At 58.3% G+C, this 20,497-nt stretch overlaps 4 protein-coding genes across 4 annotated transcripts in view; 3 read left to right on the top strand and 1 right to left on the bottom strand.

The window, feature by feature from the left end:
• Positions 1 to 2,744, top strand: part of UBE2M (ubiquitin conjugating enzyme E2 M) — a 4,759-nt gene extending 2,015 nt beyond the window's left edge. The window contains 5 exon segments of the mRNA XM_055807666.1: positions 661 to 684; positions 686 to 765; positions 986 to 1,049; positions 2,375 to 2,428; positions 2,430 to 2,744. Of these exon segments, the coding sequence (XP_055663641.1) occupies positions 661 to 684; positions 686 to 765; positions 986 to 1,049; positions 2,375 to 2,428; positions 2,430 to 2,729 (522 nt within the window). The 3' untranslated portion in view covers positions 2,730 to 2,744.
• A 596-nt stretch (positions 2,745 to 3,340) lies between these two features.
• CHMP2A (charged multivesicular body protein 2A) lies at positions 3,341 to 9,695 on the top strand. Its single transcript, XM_055807665.1, is given in 8 exon segments — positions 3,341 to 3,451; positions 3,803 to 4,034; positions 5,200 to 5,378; positions 6,241 to 6,420; positions 7,075 to 7,205; positions 7,990 to 8,051; positions 8,606 to 8,637; positions 8,640 to 9,695. Coding segments are annotated over 8 exon segments (1,017 nt in total). The 3' UTR covers positions 8,730 to 9,695.
• Positions 9,696 to 11,853: 2,158 nt separating this feature from the next.
• LOC101910568 (natterin-4-like) lies at positions 11,854 to 14,824 on the top strand. Its single transcript, XM_055808692.1, is given in 9 exon segments — positions 11,854 to 11,954; positions 12,988 to 13,106; positions 13,446 to 13,596; positions 13,598 to 13,675; positions 13,677 to 13,883; positions 13,886 to 14,150; positions 14,153 to 14,271; positions 14,273 to 14,383; positions 14,385 to 14,824. Coding segments are annotated over 9 exon segments (1,143 nt in total). The 5' UTR covers positions 11,854 to 11,939; the 3' UTR covers positions 14,463 to 14,824.
• A 1,896-nt stretch (positions 14,825 to 16,720) lies between these two features.
• On the bottom strand, positions 16,721 to 20,080 carry LOC106112203 (zinc finger protein 500-like). The gene is made up of 4 exons (XM_055807647.1): positions 19,595 to 20,080; positions 19,071 to 19,380; positions 17,970 to 18,241; positions 16,721 to 17,833 (listed from the first exon to the last, which is right to left on the bottom strand). The coding sequence occupies exons 1-4, from the start codon at positions 20,003 to 20,005 to the stop codon at positions 17,462 to 17,464; spliced, it is 1,365 nt and encodes a 454-aa protein (XP_055663622.1). The 5' UTR covers positions 20,006 to 20,080; the 3' UTR covers positions 16,721 to 17,461.
• Positions 20,081 to 20,497: the final 417 nt, after the last annotated feature.

Here is a 20,497-nt window from a genome sequence, read left to right as displayed (position 1 = left end):
GGGTTGGGACTGGTGGCCACCGAGGCACGACTAGTGGCCGTGTGTCTGCTTTATGTATGGGAGCTGAGGTAGAGGGACTTGGTGGCCACCAAGATGTTACTAGTGGCCACATGTTTGCTCTATATGCTGGAGCTGAGGGTAGAGGGATTTGGTGGCCACCAAGACGTGACTAGTGGCCACATGCCTGTTTTATATAGGGAGCTGAGGTAGAGGGATTTGGTGGCCGCCAAGACATGACTAGTGGCCATATATGTGCTCTGTATGTTGAAGGTGAGGTAGACAGACTTGATGACCACCAAGTGAGCAGGCCACGTGGCCATCTCTGGGTTGAAGATGGGACCTGGGGGTTGGTGACTACTATGATGTGACCCTTGGCTATATCTGCTGCGTGGTTTGTGGGAGGGACAAAAAACTGGTGGCCACCAAGACATGACCAGTGGCCACCGAGACACAACAAGCAGCCTCGTGTCCCCACTGCAGGTTGGGGGGTAGGGTCCAGGGGCTGGCCAGTGGCACCATGAGACCAGTAACCCCCAAGACGTGACTGGGAATCGGGTGTTTCATGCTGGGTTGGAGTAGTGGCTGGTGGCCACCAAGACGTGGCTAGTAGCCATGGGGGTGCCGAGCCATGACACTGCGCCCTGCTTTCCCCCCACCCAGGTCGGTCAGGGCTACCCTCACGACCCCACCGAAGGTGAAGTGTGAGACGATGGTTTATCACCCCAACATCGACCTGGAGGGCAACGTCTGCCTCAACATCCTCAGGTGGGCTACTGCCCATCCAGGGTGGCTACTGCCATATCTGGAGTGGCCACCGCTGGATCTTTCTCCTTGTCTGCTCCTGGACACCTAGCAGGGTGGGGCAAGGTGGCAAACGGTTGCCCTATGAACCTTGAGTCTGGGTCGCCACAACCACCTTGAGGTGGCCATGGCTACCTCTGTGGTGGCCCCCAGAGTCCCTCCTGACACCCAGTTGTCTCCCCAGAGAGGACTGGAAGCCTGTCCTGACGATAAACTCCATCATCTACGGCCTGCAGTACCTCTTCCTGGTGACTACCGCTGGGGCGCCTGGGGCTGGGGGGACACCCGTGGTGGCCTTGGGACACATCCTAGGGGCCCTTGGTGACCTTGGGCTACACTGAGGTGGCACCCAGGGGGCTTTGGGACACCTTGAGGTGGCACCTTGTGGCCCTGGGACATGTCCTAGGGGCCTTTGGTGGCCTTGCGCTACACTGAGGTGGCACCCAGAGGGCTTTGGGACACCTTGAGGGTGGCACCAGGTGGTCTTGGGACATCTCTTGGGGGTGCCTGGTGGCCTTGGGACCCCCTGAGGTGGCACCTGGTGGCCTTAGGACACCTTGTTGGGGGCACCCAATGATGCTGGGTCACCCCAGAGGGGCCCCTGGGTGACACCCAGAGGGGGTCCCACCCCCTTGGGAATACCCGGGGGGATATAACGGGGGCAGTTCCGTGCCGGGGGTGGGTGGGAGGGGCATTAAGGGGACAGTGGGGTGTTAGAGGGGGGTAGGGGGGTATCAAAGGGGATTTGGGGGGCTGGGGGGGTATCGGGGCAGTTATTGGGGGGTAATTTGTACTGGGGGAGATAGGGGAGTCCTGGGGGTGTGGGGTGTATTAAAGAGTTGGGGGGGCAATAGAGAGTCGGGGGGGGGGCATTAAGGGACGGGGGGAATTGAGGGGGGAAATAAGGAGTCCTGGGGGGGTATGGCGGGGGGGGGGGGGGCAATAGGGAGTCCTGGTGGGTATCGGGGGGGGGGGTGGTGTGGTGCATTTAGAGTCCCCGGGGGCATTAAGTAATGGGGGTGGGGGGGCATTTCAGACTGGGTGGGGCGGCCACACTAAATATGTGGGGGGGGGGATGGACCCCAAACCACCCCATCCCCCATCTCAGGGGGCGGAGTGGGGCACTTACAAACCCCCAGGGTGCCTGAAGGGTTAGCGGGGAAAATGGGGGGGGGGGGAGTTACAGGGTGATGGGGGGGGGGTTAAGGGATGATGGGGGTGGGGTGCCCCCCTAAAAATTCGGGTGCTCCCCCCCAGAAGCTGAACCCTGAGGACCCCCAAACCCCCCATTCCCTGTCTCGGGGGGGATGGGTATTACCCCTGGGTGCCTGAAGGATTCCCTGGGGGTATCCCCATAAAAAATCGGGGTTCCCCCCCAGAAAGCTGAACCCCGAGGACACCAAACCCCCCATTCCCCATCTCGGGGGGGGGTATTACCCCTGTGGTGCTTGAAGGATTACCTGGGGGATGGGGGAGGGGGGGGGTTTACAGGTCAATGGGGGGGGGGGAGGGGGTGTTAAGGGATGATGGGGGTGGGGGTGCCCCCCCTAAAAATTGGGGGTGCTCCCCCCAGGAGCCGAACCCCGAGGACCCCCTGAACAAGGAGGCGGCAGAGGTGCTGCAGAGCAAACCGGCGCCTCTTCGAGCAGAACGTCCAGCGCTCGCTGCGGGGGGGCTACGTCGGTGCCACCTACTTCGAACGCTTGCCTCAAGTAGCCCCCCCCTCCCCCCCCCTCCCCCCTTCCCCCCCCTTCCCCCGCCCCCCCCTATTTATTGCCCCCCCGGGGGCGGGGGGGGGGGGGCCCCCCCCCTCCTTTTTCTGCCCCCCCCCCCCCCCCTTCCCTGGCCTGCGCTGCTCTTGTTGGGTGATTAAAGGGCGACAGGTAACGAGCGGTGGTGATCAATCTGGGGGGGGGTTTACTGGTTAAACTGGGGGATCTTATGGGTTTAAACGGGTTTTTTTACTGGTTAAACTGGGGGGCTTACTGGTTAAGCAGGTCTTTTACTGGTTAAACTGGGGGTGGGGGGGGTTTACTGGTTAAATCAGTTTTTTTACTGGTTAAACTGGGGGATCTTAGGGGTTAAACTGGGGGTGGGGGTCTTACTGGTTAGATGGGTTTTTTACTGATTGAACTGGGGGGCTTACTGGTATAAATGGGTTTTTTGCTGGTTAAACTGGGGGTTTTACTGGTTGAACTGGGGGTCTTACTGGTTAAATGGGTTTTTCACTGGTTAAACTGGAGGGTGTTACTAGTTAAACTGGGGGTCTTACTGGTTAAGCTGGGGCATCTTATGGGATAAATTGGGGGTTACAGGTTAAACTGGGATGGGGTGGGAGGAGGGGATGTTTCCAGTTTGGCCCAGTTTGGCCTGTGGTTGGTGCGCCCAGTTTCCTGCTGCAGAGATGTTGGGTGTGCCCAGTTAGCAGTATTGTGGTTCCCGGTATGGCCAGGTTTCCCTTCTTCACGGCTCCCAGTACAGCCAGTTCCCAATCCCAGTGTGCCCAGTATACCTAGCTCCTGGTCCTAGGGCTTCCAATATGCCCAGTATCAGCTCCCACATTGCCTCCCAGTTTGCCCCCAGTCGGCCCAGTGTCTCCCAGTGCCTGCAGCCTGCTTCAGTTTTCCCCCAGTACATCCAGTGCTTCCCAGTAAAGTCCCATCTCATCTCAGTCCCCCCCAGTATATTCCTCTGGCTCCCCTGAGCTCCCCATCCCAGTGCTCTCCATTATGTCCCATTAGCCCCCAGTCCATCCCAGCGCCCCTCCCCCAACTCTCCCAGTATCCCCTCAGCCTGTCCCAGTGCCACCTCTGTTCCAGTGCCGTCCCAGTCCCATCCCAGTGCCATTGCCCATCTCTCCCAGTATCCCTCAGTCTATCCCAGTAGCCCCCCTCCATCCCAGTGCCACCTCTGTCCAGTAACTCCCCAGGCCATCTCAGTGCCCCTCAGTCCGTCCCAGTCTGTCCCAGTCCATCCCAGTGCCTTCACGCATCTCTCCTAGTATCCCCCAGTCTGTCCCAGTGCCCTCTCGTCCGTCCCAGTACATCCCGGCCGCCAGGGGCTGCCCTCACCCCCTGGGAGCCTCTCTGGCCGCCCCTCTCGATGCCTCCCCCAGAAAGGAAGTGCCCTTTGTTTCCTTCCGGAAGGGCGTGGCCGTGGCCGTGGGTCACGTGATCGACACACGGGTGACGTCACAAAGTTTGCGGAAGTGCGCGGGAGAGGCCGGGAGGTGCGGAAGGAGGGCGGGGTGAGGGGCCGGGACAGGCCGCCGGGGGTCATAGAGAGTGGCGGGGGGGGACAGAGCGGCCCGGTACCGGGGTCGCAGAGCCGGGGGTGCGGGCTGGAGCGGCCCGGTACCGGGGTCACAGAGCCGGGGGGGATGGGCTGAAGCGGCCCCGGTACCGGGGGTCACAGAGCCGGGGGAGTGGGCTGGAGCGGTCCGGTACCGGGGAGGACCATGGGGGGCCGCAGTGGGGCCTGTTACCAGGAGAACCATAGAGCCAGGGTGGGGGCTAGAAGGGGCCCGGTGCCCGGGAGGACCACAGGGAGGAGCGGGCCGAGTTCCCCCACGTCCCCCGTGTCCCCATAGTGTCCGCGTCACCCCCTCCGTGCCCCCCACATTCTCCGTGTCCCCCCACATCCCTTGTGTCCCCTGTATCGCTGTCCCCATGTCCCCCTTTGTCCCACCACGTGCCCGTGTCCCACCACCTTTCCTGTGTCCCCCCCCATGTCCCCCCCATATCCGTTGTCCCACCAGGTCCCCTGTCCCCCCGTATCCTTGTCCCCCTGCATCCCCCCCGATGTCCCCCCGTATCTGTGTCCCCCCATGTCCCCCATATCTATGTCCCCTGTGTCCTCCCATGTCCCTGTGTCCCCCCATATCCATGTGTCCCCCATATCTATGTCCTGCCATATCCACCCATATCCATGTCCCTGTTCCCCCTCATGTCCCTGTGTGCCCCATAGCCATGTCCTGCTGTGTCCACCCATGAGCCACCACATGCCCATTGTCCCACCATGTCCCTGTGTTCCCCCATGTCCCTGTATTCCCCATGTCCATGTCCCTGTGTCCCCTCATATCCCCCCATACCCATGTCCCCCCCATGTCCCTGTGTCCCCCCCATGTCCCTGTGTCCTCCATATCCCTGTGTCCCCCATATCCATGTCCCAACCATGTCCCTGTGTCCCTCATATCCCGCATACCCATGTCCCCCCATGTCCCTTGTGTCCCCCCGTGTCCCTGCATCCCCCATGTCCCCTGTATCCCCCATCTCCATGTCCCACCATGTCCCTGTGCCCCCTATCCACTCCATTTCCCATCCCCCCCATGTCCCCTCTCACCCGTTGCCCCAGCCACGTCCCTCACGTCCCCATGTCCCCCCTGTGTCCCCCCAGGTGCGCTGCCACCATGGACCTGCTGTTCGAGGCGCCGCAAGACGCCGGAGGAGCTGCTGCGGCAGAACCAGCGGGCGCTGGCCCGTGCCATGCGGGAGCTCGACCGTGAGCGCCAGAAGCTGGAGGCGCAGGAGAAGAAGATCATCGTTGACATCAAGAAGATGGCTAAGCAGGGACAGATGGTGAGGGGACAGCGCCGGGGGGACACGGAGGGCAACAGGACGTTTGGTGGGGACTGAAGGGTGCAGAGGGCTCCAGGGGGCCTGTTATGGGGACTAGGGGACGTGGAGGGGACCAGGGGACACAGTGGGGACGTGACGGGGACCAGGGGGTGCAGAGGGCTCCGGGGGGCTATTATGGGGACCAGGGGACATGGTGGGGTTCAGGGGACACAGAGGGGACCTGGTGGTGACCAGGACATGTGGTGGGGACCAAGGGGTGCAGAGGGCTCCAGGGGACTGTTACAGGGACCAGAGGACATGGTGGGGGACCAAGGAGGGTGCAGAGGGCTCTGGGGGACTGTTACGGGGACCAGGGGGACATGGTGGGGACCAGGGGTCACAGAGGGGATCGTAGGGGGTGCAGAGAACTCCAGGGGACATGGGGGGGGACCAGGGGGCATGGTGGTGACCAGGACACTTGGTGGGGACCAAGGGGTTGCAGAGGGCTCCAGGGGGCTGTTATGGGGACAAGGGAACATGGTGGGGACCAGGGGACATGGCGGGGACCTGGAGGACCACAGAGGCAGCCATAGGACTGTGGAGGGGACTTGAATGCTGGGGGGGGAGTGACTGGGGACCATGGAGGGATGAGGGGACACAGCAGGGACATGAGTCTTGAGAGGACCAGGGGTCATGGCAGGGGACAGAGCAGGTCCATGGGGGTCCCCCAGGTGACACATGGGGTACAAGGAGACCAGGCAGTTGTGGAGATGATGGTGAGGGACCACCGGAGGGACACAGAGGGGTCCCTGGAAGTCCCCTAGGCCTCTTGGGGAACCTGATGGACACTTGATGTTGTCCCTCTGTCCCCCCTATCCTTCAGGATGCGGTGAAGATCATGGCGAAGGACCTGGTGCGGACACGGCGCTATGTGAAGAAGTTCATTACCATGAGGGCCAATGTCCAGGCCGTGTCCCTCAAAATCCAGACCCTCAAATCCAACAACTCCATGGCCCAGGCAATGAAGGGTGTCACCAAGGCCATGGCCACCATGAACCGGCAGGTGGGTGCCTGGGCGGGATGTCCCCAAGGTTGTGGCCACTGTGAGATGCTCCACAGGGATGTCCTTGAGTTGTGGCCACCATGAGCTGCCTTGGCAGTGGCCACGAGGACATCCCAAGGACTGTGGCCACCATGAGCAGCCCCAGGGGAGACCCCCAAGGCTCTGGTCACCGCAGGTTGCCCTAGGCCACCCATGAAGATGTCCCCAAGACCATGGCTACCAGCAGCAGCCTCAGGGGGATATTCCTGTAGCCATGGCCACCACAAGCTTCTTGGGGTGGCAATGAGGTGGTCCATGAGACTGTGGCAACCATGAGCTGTCCAAGGCCATGGCCACCGGAAGCTACTCAAAGTGGGCATGAGGATGTCCCCCAAGACCATAGCCACCACAAAACCACCCGAGGTGGCCACGGGGATGTAGCTGATGGCTGTGGCCACTGCGAGCTGCCCAAGGTGGCCATGGGGACATAGCCAAGGCTGTGGCCACCACGACCTGCCCAAGGTGGCCACAGGGACATAGCCAAGGCTGTGGCCGCCGTGAGCTGCCTGAAGTGGCCACGGGGACATAGCCAAGGCTGTGGCTACTGTGAGGTGCCTGAAGTGGCCACGGGGACATCCCCCGCATGCCACATGCCGTGTTCCTGTGTTCCCCCAGCTGAAGCTGCCACAGATCCAGAAGATCATGATGGAATTTGAGAAGCAGGCGGAAATCATGGACATGAAGGAGGAGCTGATGAACGACGCCATTGATGATGCCATGGGGGACGAGGACGATGAGGAGGAGAGGTGGGAATAGGGGGGAGTGGGGGTGGGGCGCAGTGAGGGGAGGGGGTCATGGGTGATGGGACGCTGGGGTGGGACATGAGAAGGGGACGTGGGGGAGGGTGGGGACAGAGATGTGTGGACGTGGGGGGTCATGGGGGACAGGGATTTGGGGACGACGGGGGACACACACGAGGGGAACAGAGATGGGACATGGGGGTCGTGGGGACAGGGATTTGGGGGATGTAGGGGGGACATGAGGGGACAGAGATGTGGGGATATGGGGACATGGGGTCGTGGGGATGGGGATTTGGGGGACGGGGGGACACGAGGGGACAGACAAGGGGATGTGGGAGTTGTGGTGACATGGGGGTCATGGGGACGGGGATTTGGGGGATGTGGGGGGACACACGAAGGGGCAGAGACATGGGGACATGGGGGTCGTGGGGATTGGGATTTTGGGGGACAAGGCTGGGGGGACACGAGGGGACAGAGATGTGGGGATATGGGGATCGTGGGGACAAGGTGGGGGGGGGTGTGGGGGAGGGGCACAGCGGGCACGAGGGTGGTGGGAAAGGGGGGACACGGGGGCTGAAGACTTGGGGGGACATATGGGGACACCCTGGGTGGGCTGGGGAGGTTGGGGACACATAGGGGACAATGACAGGGAGGGAGATATGGGACACTGGGAAGGTTGAGGACCCCGTTGGCGGGGGGACAGAGCAGCTCAGGGGGTGCTGGGAGGGGTCAGGGGATTTGGGGGGAGTCCCAGTGTCACCCCCTGACCCCCTTGTCCCCCCCCCCCCAGCGACGCAGTGGTGTCACAAGTGCTGGATGAGCTGGGACTGAACCTCACCGATGAGCTGGCGAGTGAGTGGGGGCTGGGGGGGGTATTTTGAGTATTTGAATATATATTTAAAATATTTGGTATAATTTATTTTATTTATTTTTATTTTTATTTATTTACTTAAATAGATATTAAACCTGTCTGTAAATATGTATTTAAGTGGAGGCGGAGGGGGTTAAAGGGCCCTGAGGGGCATTGGAGAGCTGGGGGGGGCGGGGCACATTTTGGAGGTAGAGGGTACTTGTGGGGTCTGGGGGGGCCAATACGTGGTAGATCCAAGCCTGGGGGGGGCATTTTGGGGGGGGTAGTTAAGGGGCTGAGGGGCATTTTGGGGGTGTATTTAAAGGGGCCCTGGGGGGGGATTGGGGAGGCGGGGGGGGGGGGTGGGGGGGGTTCTGGGGGGGTGGGTGGGGGGCAATAGGTGGTGGATGCAGGTGGGGGGGGGGCATTTTGGGGGGGCCCAGGGGTGGTTATGGGGGGGGTGGGGGGGTATTTGCGGTCTGGGGGGGTACGTGGGGTATCTGGGGAGGGGGAGATGGAAGGTGGTGACCCCCTGACCTCTGCCCTTTGCCCCTAGCCCTGCCCCTTCCGGGAGGGGTCGCTGGCAGCGGGGGAGGGGGCGAACACCCGAGGCCACAGCTGCGCTGGCTGATGCTGACGCTGACCTGGAGGAGCGGCTCAAGAACCTGCGCCGGGACTGACCTTTGACCTCTGACCCTTGACCCACAACTCGACCCCCTCCCCCCGGCACCCTGTGACCGTGGGGTTGACCCCTGCTGCTCTGCCACCCTGGGGTTCACCCCATCACCCTACGACCCCAGGGTTGACCTCAGCGACCCTGGAGCTGCCCCGTGTGACCTGCAGGCACCACCCTGACCCCTGCAGTGACCTTTGACCTTGGCCAACAGCAACCCACTGCCCCTGACCTCTCCTTGGCCTCATGGTGACCTCTGGCCTTGACCTCTGGTGACCTGTGGGCTGCTCCCAAGGCTGACCCCCAGTGACCTTTGACCCTGCCCAGCCCTCTCTGGGCTGGGGGGGCTCATCAGGCCTTGACACACACCCCCCGGTTATTTGCCCCGCTGGGGGTATTTGCCCCCTCTCCAGGGATATTTCCCCCCCCCCCCGGTGGTATTTGCTCCCTCTCCAGGGGTATTTGCCCCCCCAGGCTATTTGCCCCCTCTCCAGGGGTATTTCCCACCCCAGGGGTATTTGCACCCCCCCTCCCCCCCCCCCCCGGCTTATTTACGCCTTCTCCAGGGGTATTTGCCCCACCCCAAGGATATTTGCCCTCTCTCCAGGTTTATTTGTGTCCCCCCCGGGTATGTGGACCCCCCCGGTACTTGCCCCCTCTCCAGGGTTATTTCCCCTCTCCAGGGTTTTATTTCTCCTCTCCAGGGGTATTTGCACCCTCTGCAGGATTATTTGCCCCCTTCTTCTGGGGCATTTGACCCCCCCCGGGGGTATTTGCCCCCTTGGTCTTGGTTACTGACTCTCTCTTGGGGGTGTTTGCCCCCCCCCCGGGAGCTCTTTGCCCCCATCTTTCTATTATTTGCCCCATCTTGGGGTATTTGCACTCCCCCCCCCCGGGTATTTGCCCCCTTTTGGGGGTATTTGCCCCCCCCCCCGGGCAGTTGAACTGGGGCAATAAAGGCTGCATATTGGTACCCTGCTGCCTCCCCCCCGGCTGCTTCCTGGGGGGGTGCCCAGTGCCACCCAGTTTGGGACTGAGAGCACTGGGGAGGGGGGGGGGGGGGGGGCATGTAAGGGAGGGGTTCCACTGGCAGCTGCTGTGGGGTTGGGGGCACTGGGATGGGGGGGGAATGTGGGGGGGGCCTGGGTGCTGGGGTCCCTCCGGGTGGGGGTCCTGGGTGGGGGTCCCAGGTGCTGGGGGTCCTCCTGGGTGGGGGGGCCTGGGTGCTGGGGTCCCTCCTGTGTGTGGGGGTCCCAGGCGCTGAGGTCCCTCCTGAGTGGGGGGGTCCTGGGCGCTGGGGGGGTCCTGAGTGCCAGGATCCCTCCTGGGTGGGGGTCTCTCCTGGGTGGGGGCCCGGGTGCTGGGGTCCCTCGTGGGTGGGGGGTCCTTACTGGGTCAGGGGCCTGGGTGCTGGGGTTGCTTGTGGGGTGGGGGTCCCTAGGTTGCTGGGGGTCCTTTACTGGGTGGGGGGTCCTGAGTGCTGGGGTTCCATATGCTGGGGTCCCTCCTGGGGTGGGGGGCCCCGGGTGCTGGGGTCCCTCCTAGGTGGGGGTCCCAGGCGCCGAGGTCCCTCCTGGGTGGGGGGGTCCTGGGCACTGGGGTGTCCCGAGGGCCAGGGTCCCTCTGGGTGCAGGGGTCTCAGGGTCCCCTCCTGGGTGGGGGTCCCTTCTGCTGGGGTCCTTCCTTGATGGGACATCCTGGGTGCCAGGGGCCTTCTGGGTGGGGGTCTCCCAATTTGATGCCAAACCACCAACCATCCCATTTCCTACCCTAAAACCCAACATTTTGGGGCAGATGAGGAATCGCCATGGGGGGTAGGGCAGCACCAGCGCATGGGGGGGGGGAGGGGGGGCAACCCCCCCCCCCCCTCCAAACTGCTGTGGCCTTGCTGCGAAAACCCCCTTTTTTTGGGGAAAAAAAAACCCAAATTTCGCATTTGTGGCATTTGTGTCTGGCGAGAATTTTGCCAAATTTCTGATAACAGGCTTTCCTCCTCCCTCCCCCCCCCTCTTCTTTTGGTTTTTTTTTTTCATTTATTAACATATTTTTGATTGAAAAAGAAATAAAAAATGCTGTATTTAGAAAAAAAACCAGAAAAATTGCCAAATTTCTGATAACGGTCCTCCCCTCCCCCCCCCTTTTGTTTGTTTGTTTTTTGCATTTATTAACATATTTTTGAATGAAAAAAATTTAAAATTGCTATATTTAAAAAAAAAAATAAAAAATTTGCCAAATTCCTGATAACGTTCCTCCTTCTCCTTCCCCCCTTGCTGTTCTTTGGGTTTTTTTTGCATTTATTTACACATTTTTTTTCTGTTCAGACTTTGCCCTTTCCAAGGTTCATGCATCCCTGACAAGCTCGACACGCTGGAAAACCCCCCTCCCGCCTGGAAGTGACCAAAAAAGACTAAAAACACCCCAAAAATAAAGGGATTGATCCTGGAGTGGGAGCAGCGGCAAGGTAGAGAGTGCAAACTGGGGGGGCGGAGGGGGAAAACCCCCCTGAAAAACCCCAAATCGTTGGGTTTTTACCCAAAATCGTTGGGTTTTGTCCCATAATCGTTGGGGTTTACCCCAAAATCGTTGGGTTTTGCCTCCATATCGTTGGGGTTTTGTCCCATAATTGTTGGGTTTTATCCAAAATCATTGGGTTTTCCCCCAAATTGTTGGGGTTTGTCCCAAATTGTTGGGGTTTACCCAAAACCCATTGGGTTTTGTCCTCAAATCGTTTGGTTTTGCCCCAAAATCGTTGGGGTTTGCCCCAAATCGTTTGTCCCATAATCGTTGGGTTTTACCCCAAATCATTGGGTTTTACCCCAAATTGTTGGGTTTTTGTCCCATAATCGTTGTGGTTTACCCCCAAATCGTTCGGTTTTGTCCCAAAATCGTTGGGGTTTATCCCAGAATTGTTGGGTTTTGCCCCATAATCGTTGGGGTTGACCCCACTTCGTTGGGTTTTGTCCCATAATTGTTGGGTTTTACCCAAATTGTTGGGTTTTACCCCCCAAATCGTTGGGTTTTGCCTCTAAATCGTTGGGTTTTTGCCCCAAAATGTGGGGCTGGGGGTGTTAGGGAGCCCCCTGGAGTCAGCGTCTGCGAAGACTGGGAGCGTTGGGGGGCTGGTTTGGGGGGGATGGGGTGTGGGGCTGCTGCAATTAATCAATTTATTTATTAAAAATAGGGATTGAGATTGTGGCCTGCCGGAGGTGCCCGTGGGATGCCGGCGTGTGAGGTGTGGCAGGGGCGGGGTGGCCGTGGGGGTATTTGAGGGATTTTTAATTCCTTCGGGGGGCAAAAACGGATGCTGCCTAGCGCCTAGGAAATTAAAAATATATATATTTTTTAAAAAGTTATATATAACAGTTGTTTTTAAAAATTAATATATGTATAATTTTTTTAAAAAAAATAAATACACGTATAATTTTTTTTTTAAAAAATCTACATAATAAAAATTTTAAAAAATATGTACTTCTAATAAAATTTTTAAAACAATAAATATACGTATACTTTTTTTAAAAATAAATATGCATATAATATTTTTTAAAAAAATAAATATGGGTATAATAAAATTAAAATTATGTATATTTTTTGAATATATAAGTATATAAGTATATAAGTATATAAGTATAATAAAAATTTTAAAAAATAAATACATGCATAATAAAAATTTTAAAAGAAATAAATACACATATAATAAAATTTTTAAAGAATAAATACATGTATAGTACTTTTTTAAAAAAATAAATACATGTATAATAAAATTTCTAAAAAAATAGATGTATGATTTTTATGAAAAATAAATATACATATAATTTTTTAAAAAAATATAATAAATTTTTTTAAAATTAATATACATGTAATGAAATTTCTAAAAAAATAAATATAATAAATTTTTTAAAAACATAAATATACATATGAAATTTCTAAAAAACTAAATATATGTATAATGAAATTTAAAATAATAAGTTATGTATAATATTTTTTTAAATATACATAAAATTTTTAAGAAATAGGTATATGTATAATAATTTTTTTAAAAAAATTAATAGATGCATAATAAAATTTAAAAAGGCAGTGATGGTGGGTGCTGCGTTGTGTTCCCCAGCCCCTCACCCCCTTTACAAATCCACCCCCCCCGTCCGGGCGCGATGTCACCCCAACAGCCCGGGGGGGTCTGGCCCTGGCCACCAGCCCCCCCCGGCCTGCAGCCGCCAGTGGGGGAGGGGCGCCTGGTGGGGTGACGCTTCCCCTGCTCTCCCCCGCAGCTGTTCCTCGCTGCTGCCCTCCTCTTCCTCAGCCCAGGGAGCCGTGGGGATGGTGGAGTGGCCAGACCCTCGCTGCTGGGAGTGACGGGCCGGGGACCCCCACGCCCCGCCCCAGGTGAGTGGACCTTGGGTGGCTGTTGGGTGCCCACCCAGCCTCTCCCTTCCCTTCCCTGGCCGCGACGGGGTGAAAATCCAACGTAACGACTGGTGGGTTGGGGTGACCTTGGGAGACTCTGGGCCTGCTCCCATCGTGGGCAACACAGGCTCAGTTTGGAGGAGATTAATTAACATTTAATTTTTTTTTAAAAAATGATTAATTAAAAATTGAGTGGGATGGTGAGAAATGAGAAAACAGAAACACTGTCTCCTCCTATTGTCTCCGTAGGACGTCGCTTTGGGCCAATGGGGTGGGGTGATGTTGGAATTTTCCCCAAATCCCATCATTTTTTTCCCAGCAGACACCAGCTGGGCCTCTACCGGAGGAAGCGGGATGAGGACCCCCCATCCTACCTGAAGTGGGTGCCCTTCGAGGGCCACCTGCCCGCCGACGCCGTCTCCAACTGGAATGCCTATGCCAATAGGACCGAGTACGTCTGCTCCACCCCAACGGTGGGGTTGCAACACCGGCGCCTATGTCCCCCAGCGCGGTCCCTTGTGCTTCTTCCCGTATGGAGAATGGGAATGGGAGCACCCATGACTTCAAGGTGTTGGTCAACGTGGGAGGTTTTGAGGCCTTGGATTGGGTGGCCGACTTCTTTTGGCAGCGTGCCCAAGAATGCCGATGGAAGGTTGTCCATCCGTTTGACGTCTTCGTTGGGAGGAACCAGTATGGTTTGGGCAAGGTCTCCAAGGACCAAAGGGCTCTTTTCGTCATGGTGGACGGTGAGGAGGTGTGGTAACAAAGTGGTACCAAGTCTTGGTGGTGAAGAAGGGCCCAGCGGACGTCACCATCTCCGACGTCCGTTACAACATGAGCCAGGCGGTGGAGAACAGGGAGGACATCACAGTGATGAAGACCACGGTGAGGAACGAAGGCTGTCAAGGGATGAGGAAAACCATCACCATGGAGGAGGTGACGGAGATGGAGCACAACTGGCAGATGGACCACAGGGTCTTGGCCACCATCCACGGGGTCTTGCGAACGGCCCTCTTGGCCTTCAACGGATGGGCTGGGGGGTCACCAATGTTACCGACATCCCTTGGGTCGGTGGAGCCAGTGCTGGTGAGTACGTCGTCCGCACGCACACAGTGGAGGAGGAGTTGCGGCCCCGCATGGCGTGCGCGGGTGGCCTTGGAAGGGCATCGCGTGGATGTTCGTGTCCCCTTCGCCGCTCAACTCATCCGCCAGTTCACCGACGGCCAACGGCACCGTGTGGGGGTCACCGGGTGGGCTCACAAGCCGGGTGGTGGTGGGCGTCCGCCCCAAGGTCACGGGGTGCTGGCCCATCACCGACATCCTACCCTGCCAGCCGTAGGGGATGGCGCCTTCCGGAATATTCCGTTGGGATGCGGAACGTGATGCCACGTGGTTTTATTGTGCAATCTCATTTTTTTGGTTCTTTATTTTCTTTTATTTTCTCTTTATTTGATTTCCTCGCCCTAAAAACCCACCATCCCGCTCCAAACCAGGGTGGCAGCAACCTGCAATCCAGGAAAACACTTTTTAAAAAAATTTTTTTTCCCTATTTTTCATTTTTGCAGCTCCAAAACGAGACGGCACCACCACAGAAAGCGGAAAAATCAATTTTTTTCATCTTTATTTTCCATTTGCTCCAAAATAACCCCCGTTTCACCCAAAAAAACCCACACCAACGATACAGAAAGCAAAAAACCATCACATTGGCGATCTGGATTTTGGCTTTTTTCCCCTGATTTAACCCCAAAACGGTGCAGGATGGCAAAAAACAGCGTTTTCTTATGGTGTTTTTCTTTTTTCCACCTGATTTTCCTCCCAGCCTGGTCCAGTGGCGGATCCTTCCTCAGATGAGCATCATTTTCCTTTTCTTTTTTTTTTTTTAATTTTTCTTGCATGTCATGAAAAATAGTTGCAGAGCAAAAAAAATAAAAATAAAAATTCTGAAAACATTCCCCAAAAATTTAATTTTCTAAGGAAAAAGGGTGAGAAATCAGGAAAAAAAAAATTCCCAATTAAAGGAACGCGAAGGCAACCACTTATCCCAATGGGATGGGGGCTGGACCCCCCACCCCGCACCCAAGGGGTTAAACCCCTCCCCCCCCTTCCCGCCAAAGCAGGAGGTGACAGGCGATCTAACCAATGGGAGCGTGGGGAGGGGTCTGACCCGCCCACCGGGGTGGGGGTGGGGAAGTGGGCTGTTGGGGGGGGTCCAGGGGGATTTGGGGGGGGTCTGGGGGAGGGGTGTCCCCTGCGAAAGTTGGGGGGTTGGGAGGGGTCGAGGTCTGGGGGGACCCCAGATTCCTTCGGGGGTGGGGGGGGGTGGGGGTGCAGTGCATTGCAAGGACCTGCTGAAATGCAGCGCCCTGCAAATGCAATTCTGTAGTGCAATGCAAACACAATGCTGCAGTGCAAGCCTGGCACTGCACTGCAAATGCAACACTGCAGTGCAAGGCAAACACAACAGTGCAGTGCGAGCCTGGCACTGTGATGCAAATGCAGTGCGGCAGTGCAGGTGCTGCAACGCAAACGTGATGCTGCAGTGCCAGCCTGGTGGTGTGATGCAAATGCAACGCTGCAGTGTGAGCACCATGCTGCAATGCAAACACAACGCTGCAGTGCAAGTGCTGCGCTGCACGGCAATGCTGCAGTGCAAGCCTGGTGTTGCAATGCAAATGCAACACTGCAGTACAATGCAGTGCAATGCAAATGCAACGCTGCAGTGCGAGCACCATGCTGCAATGCAAACGCAACGCTGCAGTGCAATGCAAATGCAACGCTGCCGTGCAATGCAGTGCAATGCAAATGCAACGCTGTAGTGCAATGCAGTGCAATGCAGTGCAATGCAAATGCAACGCTGCAGTGCAAGCCTGGTGCTGCACTGCAAATGCAACGCTGCAGTGCAAGCGCTGCACTGCACTGCAAACACGACGCTGCGGCACAAACACAATGCACAGAGCTGCAGACAACCTGCCGTGCAACGCTGCGCACGCTGTACCAGCAGCACCGCTGCAGCTGCAACCACCAACCTCACATCCAGGGCACGACCCCTTGTTGCCCCGTTGCGTGGCAGTGTGCTGCAACCATGCAGCGCTGCCCCAACCCCGCTGCATCCCTGCAATCGCATGCTGCAAGCATGCACCACAGCTTGGGGGGAGGGGGGGGGAGGGCCAGATCTGCAGGCAGCGCTGTGTTGCAAACCTCTGCAGCACCGTGCTGCATCGCTGCAACTGCATGCGCTGGGGCCGCAGATGCATTTGGGTCGCAACCAACATTTAATTGCATGCTGCAATTAAAATAAACCCCGTGAAGGCAGCACAGCAAGTTGGGCTAAAAAAGGGGGGCAAAAATGGGGGGGAGGGGGACATGGGGGAGGGGCAGGGCAAGCGGCTTGGTGAGGTAGGTTGGTCTCTGAAATTTAAGGCCAGGGAAGGGGTGAATAAATATATATATATATATATAAAAGAAAAAACCAAACAAAACAAGAGGGGGAAAAAAGGTGAGTTGGAATTGGAAGAGAGGGAAGAGATCCTGGGGGGGGGGGGGGCAGGGTGGAGGTGGCTGGAGGAAGAGGGGGGAAGGACTAGGAAGCCACCAGGATCATGGGGGACATCAGCCATCAGCTCTTTATCCCACCATCCACGTTGCATCTCCTCTGGGACCAGGGAACCAAGTCCTAGAGCCGCCAGAGTCATGGAGAACATCAGCCATCAGCTCATCATCTCACTGTCCACATTGCAATTCGTCTGGGACCAGGGAACCAAGTCACGGAGCCACCAGGCTCGTGGAGAATGTCAGTCATCATCCCACTGTCCACGTTGCATCTCCTCTGGGACCAGGAAGCTGCATCCTGAAACCACCAGGCTCATGGGGGACATCAGCCACCACCTCACCTTCACCTGTGTCATATCTCTGGGACCAGGGAACCAAGTCCTGGAGCCACCAGAGTCATGGAGAACATCAGCCATCAGCTCATCATCCCACTTTCCACGTTGCATCTCGTCTGGGACCAGGGAACCAAGTCCTGGAGCCAAGAGGCTCGTGGGCGACATCAGCCACCACCTCACCTTCACGCATGTCACATCTCTGAGATGAGGGAACCAAGTCCTGGAGCCACCAGGCTTATGGAGAACATCACTGCTCATCCCACCACCCACTTTGCACCTCCTCCCAGCAAATCACCCCCATCCACATCCCCTACGTCCCACCAACCAGCAAACCCCCCCATCCCCATCCACGCGGGGTGCCCACCAGGCCCACCCCGCCCCATGGTCCTCCCCACCACCACCAGGACGACACGGCCTCCCCTTCCTCATCCTCCCCCCACCGCCCCCATGCCCATCACTTGTCCCTGGAGGCCACCCGAGCGTGGATCCGTGTGTGGCGGGCGAGGGAGGACTTGTTGCTGAAGCTCTTCCCACAGTGGGGGCAGGGGAAGGGTCTCTCGCCTGTATGTGAGCGCTGGTGGACCGTCAGGTCCGCCAAGTACTTGAAGCGTTTGCTGCAGGCGCTGCAGGGGTAGGGGCGCTCCTCCGTGTGGCTGCGCTGGTGCATGGTGAGGTTGGACTGTTGGCTGAAGCGTTTGCCGCAGGCACCGCAGGGGTACGGCCGCTCACCCGTGTGCGACCGCTGGTGCTTGTTGAGGTCCGAGGGGTTGGTGAAGGTCTTGCCGCAGGCGCCGCAGCCGTAAGGGCGCTCGCCCGTGTGGAGACGCTGGTGGGTGGTCAGGGTGGAGAGGTGGCCAAAGCTCTTGCCGCAAGTGCCGCAATGCGTAGGGCTTGACCCCCCGTGTGGGTTCGCTGGTGGGTCTTCAGGTGGGTCAAGCGCCCGAAGGTCTTGCCGCACTCACCACAGGGATATGGACGCTCCTCCCTTGCGCTGACAGTTCCCGCTTAACCCAGGGCTTCGCTGGGCTCCCGGTGGCTTCTACTGGTCTGGGTAGAGCCTGGGGGAGGGGTTGGGGGAAGGTGGTGGGATCCTGAGGGATCTGTCGCCGGTGGGTCCCTCTCCGGGCTGGGGTGGCGGCGCTTGGGACATCCTGGAGGGTGCTGGGTGGGTGCTGCAGGTCTTGCCGTTGCAAGATGGGCACCTCTGGGTCGCTGCTCACCATGGTGGGACCTGCTGGGTGGGGGGAAGAAGCAGCTTCTTGAGTTGGTTCTCCATGGGAGGACACCACCCTTCTCCTCCAACCCCACCACCCTGGATCTCCTCCAGCAAGGGGGGAGATGCTCCATGTTCCACCATGGAGAGAAACCAGGCTCATGGAGAATTTCAGTCATCATCCCACCATCCACGCTGCATCTCCTTTGGGGACCAGGGAGACACATCCTGGAGCCACCAGGCTCATGGGGGACATCAGCCATCAGCTCATCATCCCACCACCCACATTGCATCTCCTCTGGGACCAGGAAGCTCCATCCTGGAGCCACCAGGCTTGTGGGGGACATCAGCCACCACCTCACCTTCACCCGTGTCACAACTCTGGGATGAAGGAACCCAGTCCTGGAGCCACCAGGCTCCTGGGGGACATCAATCATCAGCTTGTCTTCACCTCAGATACATCTCCCAGCCCTTCCACTGGATTCATTTTGGCGTAGGAGCCCAAGGAGACCTTTCTCCTCCCACCACAACTGGGCTCAAGCTCCCAAGTGGTGGCACCACCATCTGGAGACCATCTTGGGGTCACATCCTTCTCCTTCCTCAACACCCCAAGAGTTTTCCCAGCGCCAGAACCTCATTTTTGACCCTTTCCCCCCTTTTTTTCTCCCACTTCTCCTCCACCAAGACCAAAACTACCCCAATGAAGAGCCAGGAGGAACATCCATGGTGAGAACCTGACTGTACCCCCCCCACCTCCAAGCTCCCCTGGCTCCTACAGTGGCTTCTTCACCCCCCTTTTTTTGGGGTGGTGGTGGTGGTGGTGCAGGGTCTCTCTCCTCAAGCCCCTCACCTGCTTCCTGCAGGCACTGCTCCTCTTCCTTGGGGACACACTTGACCTTGCCCAGGGCCACCTCCTCCTGCCAGCCATCCCCGGAGGGCAGCTGGGGTGACTCGGGTGGGGGGGCTTGGGGGGGTCCCCAGCCACTTCGGGGTCCTCCACATCCCCTGGGGCCACCTCCTCCACCTTCACGCGCAACCGTCAACCTGCGGAACCCAGGGAGAAAGGGGCACCCGGGGGTGAAGAGGGGAGTGGGATGCCTGGGACCACCCCCCCAGGGGCTGTAGGGGTGGGGGAGCTGGGTGCCCGGGACCCCCAGGGGCTGTTGGGGGGGGGAAACTGGGTGCCCGGGACCCCCAGGGGCTGTAAAGGTGGGGGAAGTTGGGTGCCCAGGACTCCCAGGGGCTGTTGGGGGGGGGGGGGGAGTTGGGTGCCCGGGACCCCCCAGGGGCTGTAGGGGTAGGGGACTGGGTGCCTGGGACCCCCACCCCTCTGCCTTTCCAATTCTGGGCTGTCCTGTGGGATCAATCCTAAACACAAAGCTCAAAAGGGGGTGTGTGGGTGTCATCCCCAATTTTGGGGTCCAGGAGGCTGCCTACTCCTTGCCCACCCCAGGGAGCAGGCTGCAGCCCCCCCCTCACCTGCTGCTCCCACATCCCATCGGGCTCTCCAGTCCCAACTGGAAACTCTCGGCCAAGGCAACGGCTTGGGCGCAGGACTGGGGGTGCCGGACCCCAGACCCAGCTCTGGATCTCCTCGGGCAGGATGCTGAGGAACTGCTCCAGCACCAGCAGCTCCATCATCTGCTCCTTGCTGCGCTGCTCGGGCTGCAGCCACCCCCGCGACAGCTCCCGCAGCCGCCGCCAAACGGCCCGCGGCCCCGGCGCGTCCTGGTACCGGAACTGCCGGAACCGCAACCGGCGCAGCTCGATGCCGGCCCCCGCCATCCCCCCCCCAACAGGGAACCCCGGGACCAAAGCGACGTCCCCACTCCCCCTGGGGAGCACCGCCGGGGGGGGCCCCTCTGCGTCCTCCCGAGCTGGGGGCGGGGGGGCTGCCGGTGGGCCCCCCCCCTCCGGCTGCAGTCGCCCAGCGGGGGTCGCGATGTCGGGGTCTCCATGCTGCTGCGTCTGTCACTGTGTCGTGTCGACCCCCCCCCCCCCCCAAAAAAAAAACAAACCACAAAAAACCCTCAGGGGGGGTGCAACGGGGGGGGCTTTGCAAAGCAGTGGGTGGAAGGGGGGGGTCTGCGAGGTGGGGAGCAGGGCATGGCTTTGCAGAAAGCCCCCCCCCCCCCCTCCCAGCTTTGGGCCCCCAGCTTTATAACCCCCCTGCTGAGGACTATGCAAGGTGGACCCCCCCCCCCGCCAAGCTTGCAGAGCCCCCCCAGGACCATGTGATGAGCACACCCCCCCAGACCATACAGTGTGCCCCCCCCT

This window comes from Falco peregrinus, chromosome 6 (assembly GCF_023634155.1).
Source record: "Falco peregrinus isolate bFalPer1 chromosome 6, bFalPer1.pri, whole genome shotgun sequence".
Taxonomy (NCBI): Eukaryota; Metazoa; Chordata; class Aves; order Falconiformes; family Falconidae; genus Falco; species Falco peregrinus.
The sequence above is the reverse complement of the archived record's forward strand: the minus strand, read 5'-3'. Positions and strand labels throughout refer to the sequence as shown.